This window comes from Peromyscus maniculatus, chromosome 11, assembly GCF_049852395.1.
Source record: "Peromyscus maniculatus bairdii isolate BWxNUB_F1_BW_parent chromosome 11, HU_Pman_BW_mat_3.1, whole genome shotgun sequence".
Classification (NCBI taxonomy): Eukaryota; Metazoa; Chordata; class Mammalia; order Rodentia; family Cricetidae; genus Peromyscus; species Peromyscus maniculatus.
Genome location: NC_134862.1, coordinates 94,210,826 through 94,232,450, shown reverse-complemented (window position 1 = coordinate 94,232,450; position 21,625 = coordinate 94,210,826). Strand labels below are relative to the sequence as shown.

The window sequence follows — 21,625 nt, the reverse complement described above, 5'->3', positions numbered from 1 at the left end:
ATACCACACATCCAGGGCTGGCGGTGTTGAATACAATCATGTAGCAGAAACATTGCATCCTCTTGACTTGTTTGCACATTATTAAATGCACTTTTGGCTGTCTTCAAAAAGCCATATATCATACTGGCTTCTGTCTATAATTTGCTATGCAAGCATCAATCAAGATCAATTTTCTCAGGTTATGTTTAATTATGTCAGAATTAAATGTATTTTCTTTCCAGAAAAATACTTTAGAGATTAAAGATTGTTATTTACATGCAAACTAGAATACATTCCTTTAGCTAGTAGCAGGAAAGCTGTAAAATTTTAGTTTCTCCTTTAATAATAAGGCAGTGATATGAATTCAGATTTTTAAGTAAGAGACAAATTTCTATTTTGGCTTCAACTAAGGCATTAAACAGTGTTTACGTGGAGGAATTTGCTCACACATCACCATGCTGGGTTCCTAGGGAATCCACTAGTCTGTTACATTTGATGCCCAAAGTAGAAATTTTGTCTTTGCTCCCAGCTTATAAAGTGCATATATCTAACACAAAAACTTCTAGTAATTAGAAAGGTTTTAGATAGTTTTCTATTTACTTAAGGATGATTGATCTAACCAACTTAAAAGGAACAAAGAAGTTCCTATATTCCTGACCATAGCTGCCCAACAACCTCCAAATTTAAGACTAATAGCTAAAGAACAAGCAAACAAACAAAAACTGAGTCTCACTATTTTGCCTGGACTCGCAGGTTCAAGTGACTCTCCTTCCTCAACTTCCTGAGTAGCTGGGGCTACAGGCATATGCCACTACACCCAGGAAAGACGGTTTCTCTAAAATGGTGTTTGCACTGAAAACTCTGGGTGCCATTTCTGTGACCATTCCCACTTCTGATGAGTCCTGTGTAGTTTCTCAATACGACCAAAGCTGACAGCCTAGGACAAGATAACTTTCCATCAGCTTTGGAGCTGCTCAAACTCCATGCTGGCTCCCTCAGTCAGGCATCCCACGTCATACCTATGAGGCTTTGATTAAACAAGGATGCCCAAACAAGGTAAGGTGTTAAACACATGACAGACATTTCTGCACTTTCTCCTACCAATACAGTTCCGTTATGTGTCTGAATCAAATCATAAACAATTTATTTGAACTTGGTAACATGGGTCACAGACAAAAAACTCTAAGTGCCATCAAACACATTAAAAGCAGCAATCAAATTACTTTTCATTTCTCGATTGGATACAACTTTTCCATACAGTTACTAGTTGGCAACTATAATAAATACTTTAAAATATACCTAATTAAAGCAAAGGCAGGCTAGCTTATTCATTAAGCAGGAATGAATATTTTTCCTGTCCCTGGAATATTCATCTCCCCCTGGTCAATACTACATGGATCAATGTGATCGTAAAGAGAAGACTGTGGGGAAATCTGGACAAGAAAATCATTATCAGAACAATAAGCGCCAACAATCCTACCTGGAGACACTCAGAAATGGTAAATAAGTAAATAAGAAAGTAGAAGTCTGTCCCCACACTTCTGAGTGTAATGAATGTGTTACATGATTAAACATCAGCAACACACCACAGCTCAGCTTAGCTCTCAGCAGAAAGTAAACGGTAGCCACCTTACACCTCACAGAATGAAGAGATGGTCCAGAACCCACTTTCCCCTCCACGCCAGTAAAATCTACCTCCTCTAATGTGTTGAGAGCATTTTCTGTCTTAAGAGGCTTTCTGTTTGTCCACCTTAACAACTAAGCATTTTGCATTTTTTATTAGGTGTCTGTTTCTCATGGTCCAAGAATGGACCTACAATATATATTTCTGAAGTGCCACAGATAGCCGACTTCCATCTTTTATGATCTTTGAGGGGAAGAGAGGAAAATATAGTTCATGTGCCTCAATTTTTTTCCTACTCATTTAAGCTTTGAGCTCATTTGAGAGTCAGCTAGAAATTCTAAACAGTTTGAAAACAAGGGCCATAGTGCATCTCTGTAACAGAGCAGTTCCTTAGCACACATGAGCCCTCTGTTCAATTCCCCAGCACCACTAGACAAGACTGACTTTCAGTCCTGTGCCACAGTTACTGAGTCCCAGCCTTCAACATCCCTGATACACACACTAGTGCAGTCTGCTTGAGGAAACCCACGTTCACACTAAAATTGTCACAGGGAAGCATGAGACGCCCAGGGTAATGGAAAGGGGTGACCGCATGAAAATCAGCAGGCTTGTTCCACGAACATCCCAAACATCTGACCCCTACTGACAGGGTACACACCAACAAAGCTCTTTCCACAAGCAGAGCTGGCGACCCAAAGTGCCTGTCCAGTCAGTCTGGTTTTGTGTGGAAACCCACTAAAAATGAGTACTGTTTTCATAATGATGTTCCTCTTGAGTCTTACTAAGAGTCTGTCCCTGTTCCCCCGGACAGCCATCTGAAGCCATATCAATGGCCACTTCCTGAGCATCTAGATGGGGTCCACCATTGTGCTCTGCACAGCCATTGACGAGAGCCAGTGGCAGCGTCCCCGGAGGACAGCACAGTTTCTTGGCACAGCTCTGGGAGATGCAGGGGGCACTGCAGGTCAGCAAGAAGTCCTTCTGCTCCAGGGCTTCCTTCAAGTCCACCATTTCGAACTGGACGGTCACACTGTGGATTCCAGCATGGTGAAAGATCTCTCGGATTTTTCTGCTGGCATCCTGGTACTCCGCGCCCTTCTGGTACTTGACATGCAGGGTAGCGATGATCTTCCCACTTATCAGTTCCCAGATATGCACTTCGTGAACACTGCTAATTCCAGGCACGCTAGAGAGCTTGCTCACTACAACAGACAGGAGCAGACAAGAGCCAATAGTGAGAGCTGGAATAGAAGCCTGAGAGGGGCCTGCATGACTAACCATGCCCACCAAGGCTGTGTGTTTATCACAGCCCACAGAAGAAGAACTGTCCCTCAAGGGTTCATCTTCCCATAACCACCCTTCCCTCTGATTTTCTACACCACACAGTGTTAGCCTATAAGTAACTTAAGAGCCTGAGGCAAAAAGACTGCAAGTTCAAGACCAGTAAGTTCTGAAGCAGCCTGGGCTACATCTACATGTGCATAATCTGTTCCAAGATAGCCTGTTCTACATAGCAAGTTCCATGCCAGTCAGGTCAACATAGGGAGACTCTATCTCAGTTTAGATAGATAGCTAGATAGACAGACAGACAGATAGATAGATCATACATACATACATACATACATGCATGCATGCATACATACATACATAGACAAATAGATGATAGATAGGCAGATAGATAGGAGATACATAGATACATAGATTATAGATAGATAAATAGGTAATTGATAGATGATAAATAGATATGTAGATGATACAGAGATAAATAGATATGTAGATGAAATTGATTGATAGATCAATAGATGAATAGATAGATGATAGAGATAGGTAGGTATGTAGATAGATGATAGATAGATAGACAGACAGGTAGATAGGCAGACAGGCAGACAGACAGCAAGATGGGCTAGTTTAGCAGCATGGATCATAAGCACTTACCAGAATGCTACTTCTAAGCATATATTCAAAGTCTCTGAAACCTTTCACCTCTGAGGCACATAACTGAGGGGAGACTCTGACTTCTATGTGAGCAAAGAAAATAAGAAGACTTCACTCTAGACTGAGGAAGGGCCCTTTAACACAGCCTTTTTACATTGTAATTTGCCACCAAGTAACTTTCCAACCCATGAATGTCAACTAACTGAAAGGCATTATCTATACCATGAATGACTCATCTTTTGTGGGGGAGGTATAAAGGTATATATAAAAAAGAGGGTTAAAAAAAATCTAGGTCTTGCAGAGTGGCTTTAGTAGAATTAAAACGCATCCTTGTCGTGAGGTCAAACCGCCCAGCAGTGCGTTTTGGCCAATCTTTACATTCTCAGAATCATACTACAAAGGACCTTTGGTTCTTGGAGCTGTGAATTATCATCCCAGTCTGCAAGACACATGAAGCATGCCCCCATCACATGAAGATCTAGAGTGCTTCAGAAAACACCAATCAAGCAATGCTCTGTGATCATAACCCTCTGGATCGAGTGATGTTAAAGTGTTGGTGGTACCCATCCGCATGCAGTCTACTTACTCAGCTCTTCCATGTTAACTCCTTTGGGGACCATCTGCAACAGGATGACAGCAGTCTCCTTGATCAGTGGGAAAGCAGATGACAAAATAATGATGACCATGATAACAGTCAAGCTGGGGTCAATGTAGCACTGCCAGTTACACGGGTCTTCGCGTCTCAGGGGATGGACATAGAATATGATGGCCGTGATGACCACGACCACGGACCCCAAGGCATCTCCCATCACATGCAAGAGAACACCTGTCAGGAAGGAAGGCAGACCAGTGAATCCCAGAGCCAAGTGTTGGAGCCACATGATGACCCGTGATCTGAGCTCACAGATGTTCGCTGATGCTTTTTGTTAGAGCACTGAGTAGGTCAGAACTTTTTAAAACAAGCCCAGTGTGTGATATACACCTATGATCTCAGCATTCGGAGGCTGAGGCAGGAGGACAGCCTAGGCTACAGAGTGAGACCATCTTAAACAAAATAACAATAGCAATGACTCAGAAAGCAAAATTTCGGGCCAGGACCATGTGGTGGTTCAAGCTAATGGGGGCACCTGTTACCTGGGGTTGGTTCCCAGGACCCACGTGCAGAGTAAGATGGCCTGTGGCCTCTAACTTCCACATGCATACCCACACATTTGTGCTCTCTCTCTCTCTCTCTCTCTCTCTCTCTCTCTCTCTCTCTCTCTCACACACACACACACACACACACACACACGTAATGAAAATGATTTTAAAGGTAAATGATATAATTATATTTTAATTTCAAAAAAAATTTTTTTTTGAGACAGGGTTTCTCTGTGTAGTTTTGGTGCCTGTCCTGAATCTCACTCTGTAGACTAGGCTGGCCTTGAACTCACAGAGATCTGCCTGGCTCTGCCTCCCGAGTGCTGGGATTAAAGGTGTGTGCCGCCACCACCCAACTTCAAAAACATTTTTTTAATCAAAAAGAAAGAAAGAAAGAAAAATAAACCCAGGACCCAGAGAGCCCAGGAAGAGGAACAACCTGGGAAGAACCTGGGCTAGCTGTCACTCACTGTATCACCAGCCAATACTGCCACATCACTATCCCCCACCACCCATCAAAGGGCATCATGATGGGAAACAGCTGAGCAAATGATGTGTTGTTCTTTCAGACACGCATCTGACATTAAATTCTTTTAAACTTTTGTTTCATTTTGTATTAGAGAAAAAGTCTCATGGTGTAGCCCCAGCTGGCCTCCAAATCCAAATCTTCCAGCTTTGGCATCCCAGTGCTGGGACTGAGGCATGCCTCACCGTGCCTGGTTTCAAAGTTTGCATCCTTATTACAGTCCATGAGACAGGTATGGGGTGGGGCTCCCCTCTGAGTCCCTCATGAGCTCAGCATGATGGAGGTCCCATCATTGTTTCTTGATGTTTTTATGGTTACAGTGTCGGGGGTGGAACCCAGCATCTCACCCATGCCAGGCAAGCATTCTGCCCCGGGGTACAGTTTCAGACAGAACTATGGACATCAAGAGTGGTTCTTTTGGGTCTCTGGCTCCCCTCAACCCTCAACCCACTCCCCCTTTTCATGGTGCTCAGTTTAAGAAGGTCTAAACAGCAGGGATGCTGATGAAGTTTCCTCTGAATAAAAAGCCATTTGTCACAATCACGTAAAATTAAAACTCTGTGTGTAAGGGTTAAAGCTGTATGTTCTGAAGGTCTCAGCCAATTAATTGCAGAAAGTCTTCAATCTTCAGCAAAGAAGATCTGGGCTGTGGATTAAGTTAGAATTCAGTAAATTCAGTGAAAATCTGGCCAGAGGGATTAAAAATGGAGACACAAAGTATTTGCGTTCCTGAAAGGAACACCAGAATCTTGCTCCTCGAAATCAGAGCACCAGCAGCAGCAGAAGCGGAAGAACTTATTAGAAACAGGCTCAGTCTCACATGGGTCCTGTCTAGATCTGAGAAAGGGGTGTCATTCACATGACCCAGCACACCCCACAAAATCACACCAATCAAGAACTTTAAATTACCAGGTTCACATTAAGGACACCTGTCAACAGACTGTGCCGATGCTTCCGAGACAAAGGTCCCTGCTGCCAAGCCTGGTGACTGAAGTTCGATCCCCCAGACCGGCGTGGTAGAAAGAAGGAGCAACCTGACTCCTGCAAGTCGTCCTCTGACCTCTACACATGTGCACATGTGCATGCATATATTTATTATACATGCAATAAATAAATATGACTTTTTAAAAAGATTACCTGTGGCTGGGCATGATGGTATTCACCTACAATCTAACTACCCAGAAGGCTGAGGCTGAAGGATAGAAAATTCAGGGTCAGGTTGGGCTACATGGAGATTTTCAGGCCAGCCTGGGCTACAAAGAGACTTCCAGGCCTCTTTAGGCCATATACTAAGACCCTGTCTCAGAAAAACATGAACAAAAATTTAAAAAACTATGAAACTGCCTAGGCCATAAAGGCGGAGAAAAGGCCACCCAGCACCTGATACTTTACAGAAACAGTGTGGGGACCCCAGCAAGACAGTGTTGGAGGTAGGTGGTGTGTCAGGCCAACAGTGCTGCTGGGCACAGGGTATTTGGCTCTAAAAGAGGGTGTGGTGGAACATGCCTTTAATTCCAGAAATGTGGAAGCATAGGCAGACAGATATCTGTGAGTCACAGGCCAGCCAAGGTTAGATAAGAAGACCCAGTAAACTCAGCAGAGAAAAACAATGAAAGCATGAAATTTGCAGGCAAATGGATGGAACTAGAAAAAATCATCCTGAGTGAGGTAACCCAAACCCAGAAAGACAGTTATGGTATGTACTCACTCATTGGTGGATTCTAGATATAAAATAAAGAACAATCAGACCACAACCCATAGAACCATAGAGGCTATATATATAGCACGGAGGTCCCTAGGACGACTGTGGCATATAATAAATTTCAGTTTTACTCAATTATTAAAAAAAATAGCCAAATGAATGGAAACACATGAACTATGAACCAAAGGCTGAGGGGCCCCCAGCTGGATCAGGCCCTCTGAATAGGTGAAACAGTTGATTGGCTTGATCAGTTTGGGAGGCAACTAGGCAGTGAGACCAAGTCCTGTGCTCATTGCATGAGTTGGCTGTTTGAAACCTGGAACTTATGCAGGGACACTTGGCTCAGTCTGGGAGGAAGGGACTGGACCTCCCTGGACTGAGTCTACCAAGTTGATCGCAGTCCTCGGGGGAGGACTTGTCCTGGAGGAGGTGGGAATGGAGGGTGGGCTGGGGGTAAGGGGAGGGGGTGGGAGGGGGGAGAATAGGGGAACCCATGGCTGATATGTAGAACTGAATGGTATTGTAAAATAATATATATATATTTTAAAAAAGAAGACCCAGTAAAATAAAATAGAGTGCTGAATCTCTGTTATATATGATCAGAAATACAGGGAGCAAAACCAGCCAACGAAGTCATCGAGAGAACCAGTAAGCTTGAGCATTTAGATGGGGACTCTAGTCAGGGTGCATGAACTTCGAGAGCTTATAGTGGGATTAAAATACACCCAGTACGCCCACCCACCCACCACCACCAGCAAGCCAGTCCTCATGGGAAGGAAGGAGCTAAACTTGAAGAAAACAGTCTCTTAGAAGAAATAGAAACAGCAAAACATACGGCACAGGAAAGAACCACGTGTCAAACAGTGCTAACAGAAACCAGAGGAAAAGGGAGAGGCAGGAGGGAGCCCCGCCCCTCAAGGTCCACCTGAGATTCCCTCTCCACTCTACAAAGGGGGCAATTGAGGCACTGAACAGCTAAGCCATTTGACAAAGATCACACAACCACCAAAGCCAAGCGAGCATTTGAACAAGATTGCCCGGGTGATTTGAATGCACATAGTCGTTGTTAAAGGACTGTTCTAGAAGAAAATATATAGTAAATGAAGGTCTGCCTGGTCACCCCAGGTATCCAAAATGTTCACTCAGTAGAGCTGGTAATGATTCCAATTGCTAATTGCTTGCTCATGGATGAGACTTGAATAGTCTGACCCGGAAGGTGTTTGAATTGAGCTGCTCACACATCCTAGCCTCTGAGGGACACCCTTGGTAAATGGCATTGTCCCCATGCCTTTTTTTATGGAGTGGTTACTTAAAGCAACAGAACACTGATTCAATATATACAGGAGACAGTCCCACTTTCTAGCTCTCTGTCTCCCACCCTCCCCAGCCCCTTTCCCCAGCCACAGGAAAGAAAATTCAGAACCTTCCCAGAAGGTTGCCCTACCCACCTGTTCCCCTGACACAAACTAAGGAAGCCTTTGCTTTCTTGGTGACAGGACCAAATGTCACTGTCCAAAGAGGACAAACCTACTGTCTCCTGCTCATTCTTAGTGCCACTATCTCAGGACTCAGCCTCATTTAAATGTAATGGGGGTCACACCCTCACTTCCTAGAGGCAGATAGTGGAGGCTCAAAGACATGCAGCCAGAGGGGAAAGCCGGAGCAGCAGCTTGGCTCTCTAAGCCCAGCACTCAGGACTTTAAGGAGAACCCCAGCTAGCTGCAAGGCCAACCTGGACTACAGAGTGGGAATCTCTTGAGAACGGCCACAGCAGAGCATGAGGGGAGGATGGATGGCTCTAAGCCTGGATAGAGGGCTGCCGCATCCTGCCCTACACAAGCTCCGGTTCCCACCCCAGGTTTCCCACGCTTGGCCACTGAGAATCCCACACAACAGCGGCTCCCACACTTCTGGTCCCCACAGCCTACACTAAAAGTTTTGTGTTGCATCCCAGCCCACATGGAGATACAAGTTGAAGCAAAAATAAATAAATAAATAAAATAAAATAAACAAATCCCATCCTTATGATGTATTTCTCTTTTCTATTCTGTTTCAGTCCATCCTAATGGTGTCTAAACTCTGCTAAGCAGAATTAGGGCCCAAATTATCATGAACTTCAGCTGATTTTAAAAAAAAAGCTGTGGATGGGGAAAAGATTCTAAGTGTAGAGTATGTATGGAGCATGCATAAAGCCATAGGTTCAAGCCCCAGCACCAACAATACAACACAACTGTTGAAATCATTAACACTAAATGTACCCCCTCGTCTCTCTGTATACACATAAAATGTATCTTCAGTGCTGGGATAAACTCAGGATCTACAACAATCCAGGCGAACACCCTACCACAAAGCCTCGCCCCCACCTGATAACATCTTGTTTCCTAGTCAAACAAAGTGTGAAGAAGGAGTGTCCACTGTCTTGAGAACACAGTTCCCTGGCAAGATGGGAAGAAAAAGTTTCATTTTAACTGAAAAATAAAAATTGAACATGTTGAGGACTGTTTTGACTTGTTTGGGGGAAATGTTGGTTTTGGTCATTTCTTCCCTTTATCTGTTTTGACACAGGTCCTGACTAGATTGTCGGGGTGGCCTCCAGTCCATGCTTCTGGAGTGCTCAGGTGACGGTTCCGTACCACCAAGCCAAGCTCCCTGTGCTATTCTGATAGATGTGCATCCTATGCAATATTAAGTCAAATATCTAGTTCTCGGAACCTTGCTTTCTTTTCCTTTTCTTTACGGTAAAAATTAAAAAGTATATATATTCCAAGCCTTTTCTTCTAGCTTTTCTGAAAGGTACAGTAGTACCTGGCTGCTGTCACAGTCGCCCACTGAGTGAAGGCACACAGGCCAGACTCTGAGCTGGGTGTGTCGGTGACATTTTGGGGAAGGGGGGGGTTTCTTGATGAGAACACTGTGGAGTGAAGGGGGTTCCTGAGGAGGAGAGTGAGTGCAGCAGGCAGCCCCAGGAGAACATTGCCACACGGGCAGGATTCCAGGGAGGCTGTGAGTGGAAGATGCCTTACAGGGGAAGAGAGAGGTAGCCTCTGCTACTTCCTAGTTTGGCGACTCTGGCTGATTGCCCTGCCCCCCCCCCAGCTGCCTGCAGTGGCACACACCTACAGTGCTGTGGTGCGGCTCCCATACACCCTGCTACGAACAGAGGACTCAACAGTTGGTACCCATCCGATCTCCACACATCAGTGTCACATGAGTGCTAGACTTGCAGCTTATTTTAACTGGTTATGATTTGTTTGTTTTTTTCCACCTTTAGCAAAATCACAGTCAACACCAAGCATAGTGGTAAATATGCTGTAATTCCAGCAGTGAGGGAGCTAAGAAAGGAGGATTGCCACAAGTTCACGGTCAACCTGTGCTACATATTGAGTACCAGGCCAGCCATGGCTATATAAGAGTACCCTGTCTCAAAACAAACAAATCATAGCCAGTTAAAATAAGCTGCAATGGGGCTTTGGGTATGGACCAAAGGTACAACATGTGTTTAACATGTACAAGGCCCTGGGTTCCATCCCCAGCAAAACACACACACACACACACACACACACACACACACACACACACACACACACACATCTTCTTAAATAAATAGGATGCATTGTATGTCAGTAGTATTCATGAAAGTAGAAAACCAAGTATAGCAGTCATGTGACATTGATGTGTGGAGATCAGATCAGACCAACCTGTCCCTGAGTGGTAGAGTTCATGAGAACATGATGCTGATGTATGGGAATCAGGAGAACAAGACACATATGTGAAGATCAGCAGAACATGACATATGTGTGAAGATCAGCAGAACATGACACTCATACGTGGACATCAGGAGACATGACACTGATATATGGAGATCAGTAGAACATGATATTGACGTATAGGGATTAGGAGAACTTGATACATATGTGGATTTAAGAAGATCATGACATATATGTAGCATTTAGGAGAACATTGTATTGCTATGTGGGGATCAGGAGAACATGGCATTCCCATGTGGAGATCAGAACATTTCACTGATAATGTGGAGGTCAAGAGAACATGCTGTGATTGATGTGTGGACATCAGGAGAACATGTTACATGTGTGGATATGAGAATAACATGACATGTGGAAGTCAAGAGAACACATCCTTGATATGTGGGATCAGGAGAACATGATACATATATCGAGCTCAGGAGAACAATTCACTGATAATGTGGAGGTCAGGAGACGAGGACACTCATTTTTGATACTCAGGGGGATGCAACACTTTTATGTGGAATTTAGGAGACCATGACACTGACATGTGGGGATCAGTGGAACATGACATAATATGTGTAACCCAGAAGAACATGCAGCAGGCAGCTGTGGCGTGGCTTAATTAGAGCAAAGATAAATCATTAGCAACTAGTTTTTCCCTCAGAATCAATGCAATGATTAGGCAAGAGAAGAGGGTCATAGTCTGCAGGTAACTGACCTACTTTCCAACAAACTGTTGCCTTACTAAAGCAGGACTTTCTGTCACCGTTGCAGCGCGCCATGAACTACGGGAAAGGGTCCGCAGCGAATCCAGAGACAACCTACCTCTGATGTTCAGTGCTTCAGACTTTTTCTCTTTTTTCGTCGTCTCCTCTGGCTCATTCTGGGTGTTCAGGGAATCACCTGCATTCAAAGAAGAAACCTTGTGTTGTGTATAAGTTCTACAAACAAAAAGAACCAGTGAACTCAAAATGCAGTTTGGTTATTTTCAATTCCTCTTAGCCTACGGGAGTGCCCACCTCTCCCACACTTAGCCCAGACGGGTCAACCCAGAGGAAGCCCGCGGTCCACCCTTGGACTTCACACACACTTTTCAAATTTAAAACGGGACGAGTATAAGCCCACACCTGTCCCCCAAATCCACACCGCCCAAGGGGCAGAGGAGAGCCCTAACATTGATTTGTCAAGGGAGGAAACAGTCCAGATAGCACCGGGGAGGGGAGGGGTAGGGAGTGCTCTCTATTGCCCAATAGTAAGAATTGATTTCCAAGATCAATACGGCCACAAGGAGAGGGAAGCGGATAAGGACTGCGGGGTCAAGGAGGAAAGGAGGGAGGGAGAAACGGGGGAGAGGGGGAGAAAGAAGGCCGAGAAGGAAGAAGGGAGAGGAGGAGGGAGGGGAGGAAGGAAAGTTAAGTTACAAGAGGGGCAGAACAGGCTACGAAGAGGATTATTATTATTATTATTATTATTATTATTATTATTATTATTATTTTAAATCAGTCAGGAAACAAAAGGAGCAAGAGAGAGTGGATGAGAAAAAGGGACCAGATGCCTGGGGCAGGATGGAGGATGGAGGGAAGGACAAAGCAGTCCCAGTCCGGAAGGATGCAACTGAAAGGCACCTGCTACATTCGAGAACACGGTCGCGCCCTCCTGCAGCTTTCTTCCGGCCGAGGCCCCCCGGAGAGTCACTACTGCATCTGAGCCGGGGGCTGTGGCTGCCGCAGCCCCTTGGTGGCTCCCCAAAGCGCCGCAAGGGTCCCCCTGGGGCGGCGGTGGCGGAGGGCGGGTCCGGCGCCGCCGCCGCGTGCAGACCGCAAAGCAGGCTCCGCAGTCCTGGAAGATGAGCAGCCCCACCACGTTGACTGCCAGCCCCAGGGTGCCCACGATGAGCACCAGCTCGGGATCGTCGATGCGCTCGGGCCTCGCGAGGCGCAGCACGGCCTCCACGAAGATGGTGAAGCAGAGCGCGGTGAGGAAGACCGCGTTGCTGAGCGCGCCCACCACCTCCGCCCGAGCATAGCCGTAGGTGGCGCCGGAGCCGCGGGTACCACGCCGCGCGATGTAGCCCGAGCCCAGGCCCACGCACAGGGAGATCAGGTCAGACAGCATGTTGAACGAGTCCGAGAGCAGCGCGATGGAGTTGCCCAGGTACCCCGACACCAGCTCCGCCACGAAGAAGGCCACGGTGAGCACCAGCATGAACAGCAGCCGGCACGTCTTGCCCGAGTAGCGGCCCATCTCTGCAGCCCGCAGCGCCCCGCAACAGGTGGGGGGTCTAGAGCCCACCTCCCGCCGCAGGCCCGCCCTGCCCCGCCGGGGCCTTTTGTACAGCCAGCTCGCGCCCGCGCGGCCAGAGTCGGCAGGAGTGGCCCCGGTATCGCAAAGGCCACCTCCCGGGGCCCCTGCCCCTCCTCCCTCGCCGCCCAAGCCTGACTTGGCAGGTGGCCACCGGCCTGTGTCTCCTTCTAGGACTGGGTTGGAGAGGAGAGCCGCCGGGAGGAGGGGCGCATCGGGGTGCCAATCTTCTTAGATCCCCACCTCCGCCCTCACGGAGAGGCGGGATGGTCCCCCCCCACCTCCTCCAGCTCTCCCCAACCCCACGCCGCCGGGCCACTACAGATCTGTGAATGCCGCTGATAAGGACCTGGGCTGCAGTGGGAGTGATCACTGCACACCCGTGCCTACGTGCCCAGACGCGAGTTGCAGGGCAGATTCCATATGAGCTGGTGGGGCCAATTGCCCTTCAAGGCGTTTCCTGCTTTTCCTTTGGTTAATGGTATCTCATTCCTCACTTAACCCCCCCAATCCTGCGCCCACCGTCAAAGCTCTTTATCCTCTCTTCCTCTTCACAAAGTGAGGATCCGTTCTGTTACTCCCTCATGGCATAGTATTCCCCCTCTCCTCTTTGGGGGATCTCCATGTTGATCTTTCTGCAGAGGAGCGAAAGGTGGGCAGCCCCGGGGGGCATGGCTGCCACAGCACTGTAAGCATAAGCGCGGAGAGCTGGTGCAGCACCCCAAGGCCTGGACACGGTGGAAGATACAAGTCCCTTGGCCATCGAAGAAGCCAGGCTTAGTCTCCTTTCCTAATATGCCGGAAAGAATTTCTACTGACTCCATAGATGACCCGATGATCCTAGTTCAACTGATTGACCCAAATTGTTCCTTCCAAAGAGGCCCGCTTCCAAATGACAGTCACTCAAAGGGAACGTGTCCAGGACATTCCACACAGCAGCTCCTTCGGAAAGGTTGCTGTTGGTCACTTCAGCGGGAGGTGGGTGGAGAACCTTGTGCCTCATTCTCATTTTACGAAGGTCTGAAGGCTAAGCAGGGTAACCTCCTCCGTGTCTCCCCATAAGCTTTCACCACCCCACCAAGAAAAATGCAGCGGTTTGGAGCTTGAAAGATGAATACGGTGCCTCCCGCAAAACAAAGCCACCAGCAAGTCATAGTAGCGCAGGTCTTAACTCTACTGTTCCAGAGGGTTAGCTTGAGACTGGAATCCACTAGCAAAACATTTAACTTAGAAATAATTTGGGTTAAATTTGTTGCTACAGCTTACACAAGTGGAAGCCAGAGGACAACTTTTGGGACTCGACTCTCTCCTTCCCCGTGGTGGTTAGTCTCGAACTCGGATCATCAGGCTTGGTGCCAAACACCTTTGTCTGCTGAACCATCTTTCCAACCCCCTTTTTTTGGTTTTCTTTTGTGGCCTACTGTGTTTAAGCAGGGCTGCCTATGTAACATTCTGCCTTCCTGCTCCACTCATTATCTTGATCTTAAAGTATGTTCCCATCTTTTTCTAAAGGTTCCGATCAATGGTATTAAAATATCCCCGATTTGAAGGTCCTACCTTATCACTAGATAAACCCCAGGCAGATGGCTCAAGCCTGTAATCCCAATATTTGGTAGGCTGGGGCAGGTGGACCACTGTGACAAGTCAACTGTGAGCTTGTCTTTAAATAAATAAATAAATAAACAAACGAATGAATAAAAAAGATCTCCAGGAGACACAGCGCTACACGAGAACTTGAGGAAATCCTCTAAATAACTAAATAAAAAGTTATCAATAATGTAGAAGAACTAAGAAGGTATAGACAATGAAAAATTTTAAGCTATAGAGGCTTTGAACAAGTTCCTTAATCATCTGGATCCGTTTTCATTACTGTAAAGTGGGATTGATGATTGTATAGCAAGGACTAAACAAACTGATGTGTAAAGTGCTTGTAACAGTACCTAGTATACAGTATGAACTCAACAAATGCTAGGATTATAATTGCTAGTGTGATTAGCAGTCATGCAGTACACATGTAATAGAATCACTATTGGTCAGCAGATAAAACGCTACTCTAACCAGAAATGCATCCAAGCACTCTTCCCAGCATATACCTTACACTGTCCTCAAAACATTTGATGTATGACCGCAAGAATGGGACTGAGAGTACAGCTCAGTGACAGAGCACTTGCCTAGCACATGCAAGGCCCTGGGTTCAAGCCCCAGCACTGAACAAAACAACTGTCTGATGAGAGAGTGGGCCCTTTGTAACTCACCTGGCAGGGCTAAAGTGTTCCTGGCTGATTGTATTTCTTGTTCATTCACAGCTGGGAGAGAAAAAAAGAAATCAGCAGAAACCTATCTCTCCTGCCTCCTGGTTAGTCATTCTCCCAGCCAAGGGAAGATAAGAACTGTGTCACTGGCCCAGGAGCAATACATTAAGAAAAGCCAGAGGTTGAGGACCAGGAGGTGTCACAGATGTCTGATGTCCCTGTCCTCAGCCAGTTCCTGACCATAAGGAGAGGTAAGTGTTCCAACAAAATGTACTGTAGAAAAGTGGGATGTGTATGTGGCGCTGTTATGTGTGTGTGGCATGTTATGTACATATTATGTTTGCATTAGATGTGTGTGCACATGTACACTCGTGTGGTTGAGGCTGTCTTCCCTAATCAGTCCCACTTTGGGGGGCAGGGGGTGGGGAGAGAACAGAGTCTCTCATTGAACCCCAAACTCCCTGATGATTAGCTAGGCTGGCTGGCTGGGAGCTGCGGAGATCCACCTGTCTGCTCCACCACTGAGGTCACAGGATGTGCAGAATGTGCCCCACTTCTGACGTAGTTGCTGGGATTGAACTCGGGTCCTCGCCCTTGCACAGAAGGCACATTGCTGACTGGGTCATCTCCCCAGCCCCCAGAAAAGTGCTTTGACTAACTTCCATTATATGGCCTAAGTTCCTTGACAGACACAGGCCGTCTTACAATGAATGTTTCAATAGCTTTTTATTTATTGAGCTCTGATTTGTATCTCTGGACTGAGCATTTTATAGGCGTTATCTCATTCCACCTCCCAGTATCCTCACGCAGTATTGTGAACATATTAAATAATGTTTTATTACAAATTGTTTTGTTTCTAAAGAAGTTGAAGCCTGGAGTTTTTTAAGTCACCAGGCCAAGATTACACAATCTATAAATAACAGGTTGTGAGCGCTGACCTAGGTGTAGAATGCCCAAAGCTTATTTTCTTCACTTATACCAGATTGATCTGGTTCAATCCTTTTGTTTTATAGCATTTTCATTTGTTTTTACTTTGAGATAGGGTCTTGCTGTGTAGCCCAGGCTGGTTTCGAACTCAATCTTCCTATCTTTGACTCCCAGTACTGAGATTACAAATTCCCTTTTTGAATGCCCCAAACTTGATGCGTTACAGTTTGTAAATTCAGAGATGATTATACTCAAAATTCTTTCCATCTTGGCATTTTGTTTTTATATATCAGTTTTAAAATGTGACTTTAAAAATAAATAAGGCAGTTTGTAAGATGGCTCAGCAGGTAAAGGAATTTGGCCTCAAGCCTCATGAATCCAAGTTCAATCCTGGAAACCTACAAGGTGGAAGGAGAGAACTCCCACAAGTTGTCCTCTCTGACCTCCACCTGAGCACCGTGGCCTCCACCCATGTGAAGAGAGAGAGAGAGAGAGAGAGAGAGAGAGAGAGAGAGAGAGAGAGAGAGAGAGAGAGAGAGAGAAAATATAAATTAAAAATAAATCAACCAATCATGGTCTTTGGAGTTGGGCTGACTTCGAATTAAATCTGACCTCTAGTATTTGCTACAAGTCATGTGAATGTGACCTGGACAAGGTCCTCACATCTCCTTCCTCATTGGGGTTACAGTTGTCACAGCATCTAACTCATAGGGCTGTCATGAGACTCACGTAAGGGAAATGAAAGTTCGTAAGGAGGGTCCATGGGTAAGTAAGTGTTCGTGAGTAACCCCTCCGCTGAGTTTTGTAATCCAGCCGGAGGAGGTGGACAGGTCCTTTCACCAAGGGACTCGGAGCTTTGAGTCTGTCTGATGCATTTGAGGGGCAGAGAGGCCAGGCTATCGGGGATCCTCTGTGTTATGAACACTGTATCTCTGGTCTATGGTGACTTATAGAGAAACTTTAAATAACTGCTTTCAGCTTCACCTAAGAAGCAGAGAGGTTTATGTAAGCATTAAGTAAACAATTTCAGGACTGGTGGGATGGCTCAGCAGGTAAAGGCCCTTCACAAGCGAGAGTGGTGACCTGAGTTCAATCTTCGGAACAAAGGTAAATGTGGAAGGAGAGAAACCACTGCACCAAACTGTCCTCTGACATTCACATGTGTGCTATGGCCCCTGTGCACACACACACACACACAAATAATAATAATAATAATAATAATAATAATAATAATAATAATAATAATAATAACTTAAAAACAAATAAGAGCCGGGTGGTGGTGGCGCACGCCTTTAATCCCAGCACTCAGGAGGCAGAGACAGGTGGATCTCTGAAAGTTCGAGGCCAGCCTGGTCTACAGAGTGAGATCCAGGACAGGCACCAAAACTACACAGAGGAACCCTGTCTTGAAAAACCAAAAAGAAAAAAAAAAAAAGACAATTTGAAATCTCTGCAACTATAGGAGACAAATCATCAGAATGACAATATTTCCACAGATTCAAAACATGGAGCCCCATGTCACTGAACTTGCTCTGTAGACTAGGCTGTCCTCAAACTCAGAGATCAGCCTGCCTCTGCCTCCCAAGTGCTGGGATTAAAGGTGTATGCCACCACTGCCCTGCTAAGACTTTTTTTTTTTAAGGCATAGATTTGTACAGAGCATCAAGGATGATGAAGAGTTTCCCTCAAAGTATTTCAGAATACACTGAATTTGAGAGGTTCTTGAGTTGATGTGACTATTTTTATGACTGAAGTATGGGATGTGAACAAGGATAAAGCCAGGCAGCAGTCAGCACCACTTTGAACAGGTCATTGGTAAAGCTGAGACCGTCCTTTGGCCTGTCCCCGGTTTGAGAGCAGAGAGCATCTACCTGGGATTCACTTGTGGTTACGAACACTGACTTTGGACTGTCAGTCTCATCCCTTCTCTGGATAACAAGGGCAGTCCCAGAAAACCACCATGATTAGTGAGTATTGCCTGTTAATCTGCAAGGGCCTAGAATGGTTTAGGGAATGCTTCATATGAGAAAGTATCTAGGTTGAGTTAACTGAGGTGGAAAGTCGGGCAGCACCATCCCATGATCTGGGGTCCCAGACTGCTTAAAAAGGAGAAAGTGAGTTGAATACCAGCACTGAATTCTCTCTGATTCCTGACTGAGGGCTCAAAGCCCAGCTGCCTTACCTCCTGCCACAAGGCTTCCTCACCATGACGCACTGCTCAAGGTCTCCGCCAAATCCAACCCTTCCTTCCCTAAGTTGATCTGGTCAGGTATTATTTACAGCAAAGAGAAGGGTAACCGAGTCACTGTCATGGGGAACGCTGCTCAAGGCCTGTGAAGGTGTGGGTGTGGTTTGGGGGGAGAAGAGGGGGTATTAGAGGCCAAACCAGGAAATGAGAAAGTACTTCCCATTCAGAGTTCAACACTACTCACTGACATCATGTGAAGTCTGATGGGGACGGGACGGGGGGCGGGGGGGGGGGGGGGGGTCAGCTATGAGACTACTTCTAATTCAAATGAAGGAGAAAGAATATTCAAAGTTTTTTTTTTAAAGGTCAAAAATGCCATGGAATTTTCCTACACACTGTGTGGATATATGTCTCTATGATTGGTTTACTAAAGAAGCTGACTCAATAGCTAAACAGAATAAGGTTGGGGGGGTAGTGCCAAACTGAGGATTCTGGGAAGAAGGAGGGTGTAGTCTGGGCTAGCAAGCGGACACAGAGAGAAGCAAGATGAGAATGCCGTACTGAGAAAAGGTACCAAGCCACGTGGCAAAGCATAGACAAGAAATAAGGGTTAATTTAAAAGTGAGAGTTAGGTAGTAACAAGCCTTAGCTATTGGCTGAGCATTTATCATTAATATTAAGCCTCTGTGTGGTTGCTTGTGGAACCTTCTGCATACAAAATGTCACCTTGGTATTCATTCTAAACCTCACAATAGTTTTAATGCAAGTAAAATTCTATATTGTTTCATAATTTACAAAAAAGATTTCATGTGTTACTTGAAGCCATCAGAAATAACTCGTACAAGCAGCTTTCTTCAACTGCTAGACTTCCCTGAAACTTTAGACTACACAAAAATGAAAATGGCCATTTGCCCAAGAAATTATGAGAAATAACTGTTCGAATAATCCCTGTTGGCTGAGCCTGGTGGTGAATGCTGGTATATCCCAGCATTTGTGAGGCAAAGTGAGAAGTATCATGAGTTCCAGGTCAGCCTCTGCTACATAGTGAGTCTCACACCATCCTAGGCGACATAGGGAAACCCTGCCTCAAAATCTTTAATTAATTAAAGCCTCCTGACAAGTGCCTTCATGTACCCAGTGCACTGGTTACATATCCAGGGTAGGACAGTACAAGGACCCAGATTACAGAGGCATGAAGATCTCACAGCCAGTCCCCCAGCTCTGTCAGATGTGAGTCAGGATGTCCTTTGTGTTCCCATTTATAATGTAGACATGGGGTATCACCCTCTTCCACAGGGAATCACATCATATAATAGCACATGTTCACACCTGGCACAACACCAGTAGGTAAGCTGTAGGTACCCCCTCCCATTAACGGCTCACTGTCAACCTCCCTGGAACTCGACTTCCACTGACTAAGTAGCATCGAAAAGTTTCTTTGAGAGGTATTTGGAACATTACATTTTTTCATAAAATCATCCACTTACCCTTAGTCCAATTCATCTAATTAGCTTAATTGGCTTAGAACTAATTAGTTAATGGTTAACAGAGTATTTTACAAATTTAAATGGATTTAAAGGGCGAGGAAATGTAGCTCAGAGGCACAGTGCCTGCCTGGCATGTTCGAGACACTGTCCTCAATCCCTGTACCACTACTGTTAGGTCTCAAACTTGGGGCAAATGGCTGAGGTGCCCTTTTAAATCAAAGTGGATGCTGGGCTGGCTGCCAGGTTCTCCCTGCATCCCTCAGTCTCTACCTGTTACAGGACCTTCCTGGCTAGCATACCCTGCCCCCTACCCTTAACTCTCCAGCCTAGGTATTGGGCTGGGCTTCCCTCCCCCAGGTCCTCTGGGCCCTCTATAACTCAGCCTTCTGGGGGAGGCCAGTCTCTTGGCCCAGGCCTCCCCTCTTGGTCAGGGTTCTTTTCCCCTCTGGCCACATTCATTCTGGACTCTCCCAGGTGTCCTTGCCTCTGCCTATGCTCTCCCTTTTATCTACAATAAACCTTCTCCTCTTCCAGAGGACCTAGGTTCAATTCCCATCACCCATGTGGTAGTTCACAACCATCTCTAACTCTAGCTCCAGGGGATCTGACTTCTGATTCTGAGCTCCAGGGGCACAAGACGTGCATGGATACATATGTTGGCAAAACATTCATAAAACAATTCAAAACAAAATGAAAGTAGGAGGAACTGGAAAGATGGCTCAGCAGTTAAGAGCACTGGCTGCTTTTCCAGGGGACCCGGGTTCAGTTCTCAGCTCCCACATGGCAGCTCACAACCATCTGTAACTCTAGTTCCAGGGGATCGGATGCCTTCTTATGGCCTCCTCGGGCACAGACACACATATGGTGCACACAAGAGCAGAGGGACAAAACACTCAATACACATTAAATAAAATAATCTAAGTTTTAAAATACCTGGAAGAAATGCATTCAGGGACTCGATTAAAAGGAACTCGGCCTTGAGGTAGAGCTTAGTGGTAGAGCACCTATCTAGGAGAGACAAGGGAGGGGATGGAAGAGGAGAGAGAGAAGGAAAAGAGAGATGAGGAGGAAGAAGATATAAAAAAACCCCTATCCATGACCTTGTTGCCTAGATGGATTCAGCTTAACAAATGTTTGTGGAAACCTGTCTTCTAGTCTCTGGATGAGATTATTTGCAGGCTTTATGAAAGGAAGATAACAAGTTACTCCTACTCAGTTTGTTTATTGGTTCATTTGTGTTCCTTAAAAAAGTATTTTTTTTAATGTTATTGTATATAGGTGTTTGGCACACATGTATGTCTGCACATCACACGAGTGCCTGGTACCCACAGGTCAGAAGAGGGCATAGTATCCCCTGGAACTGGACTTACAGAAGGTTGTGAGCTGCCATGTCGGGCCTGAGAATTGAACACAGGCCCTCAGTGCTCTTAACCACTGAGCCATTTGGATACCATTGGTTCATTTGTTTTTGAGACAGGGTTTTCTCTTTGCAGCCTAGACTGGCTTCAAACATCAGTCTTCCTGCCCTCACCTCCTCAGTGCTGGGATTACTGGCATGGAGCATAATACCCAGCATGCTGTTCTGTTTGATAGTTATTTTAACAGCTAAGACATGAAAATGGGGTTAAATCCTTTGGGAGGGTGTGTGTGATGGTTATGACCAGATCATGAGCTTGTCGTGGAGGGCTTTGTGTGCCATGCTAAGGAATCTAAAGTGTACCATGAAGGCAGAGGAAGCTAGCAATGAGTATAAACAGACAGAAGAGGTTGAGGAATAGCATACACGGACTTAAGGGGTGAGGAGGTAGACTGTGAGGC

The 21,625-nt window shown here is 45.9% G+C and overlaps 1 protein-coding gene across 3 annotated transcripts in view; it reads right to left on the bottom strand.

The window, feature by feature from the left end:
* Positions 1–165: 165 nt before the first annotated feature.
* The window catches only part of Slc30a10 (solute carrier family 30 member 10), a 35,326-nt gene continuing 13,866 nt past the window's right edge, over positions 166–21,625 (bottom strand). Inside the window, exons 1-4 of one of the 3 annotated variants that reach the window (XM_006972065.4) lie at positions 12,278–13,145; positions 11,478–11,555; positions 4,125–4,364; positions 166–2,805 (exon numbers count right to left, since the gene is read on the bottom strand). In XM_006972065.4, coding sequence (XP_006972127.1) covers positions 2,339–2,805; positions 4,125–4,364; positions 11,478–11,555; positions 12,278–12,896 — 1,404 coding nt within the window. In that variant the 5' untranslated portion in view covers positions 12,897–13,145 and the 3' untranslated portion in view covers positions 166–2,338. Of the gene's footprint in view, positions 2,806–4,124; positions 4,365–11,477; positions 11,556–11,779; positions 11,963–12,277; positions 13,146–21,625 lie in introns of those variants that run through there. The other 2 variants (XM_076548152.1, XM_076548151.1) reach the window with 2 other exon arrangements.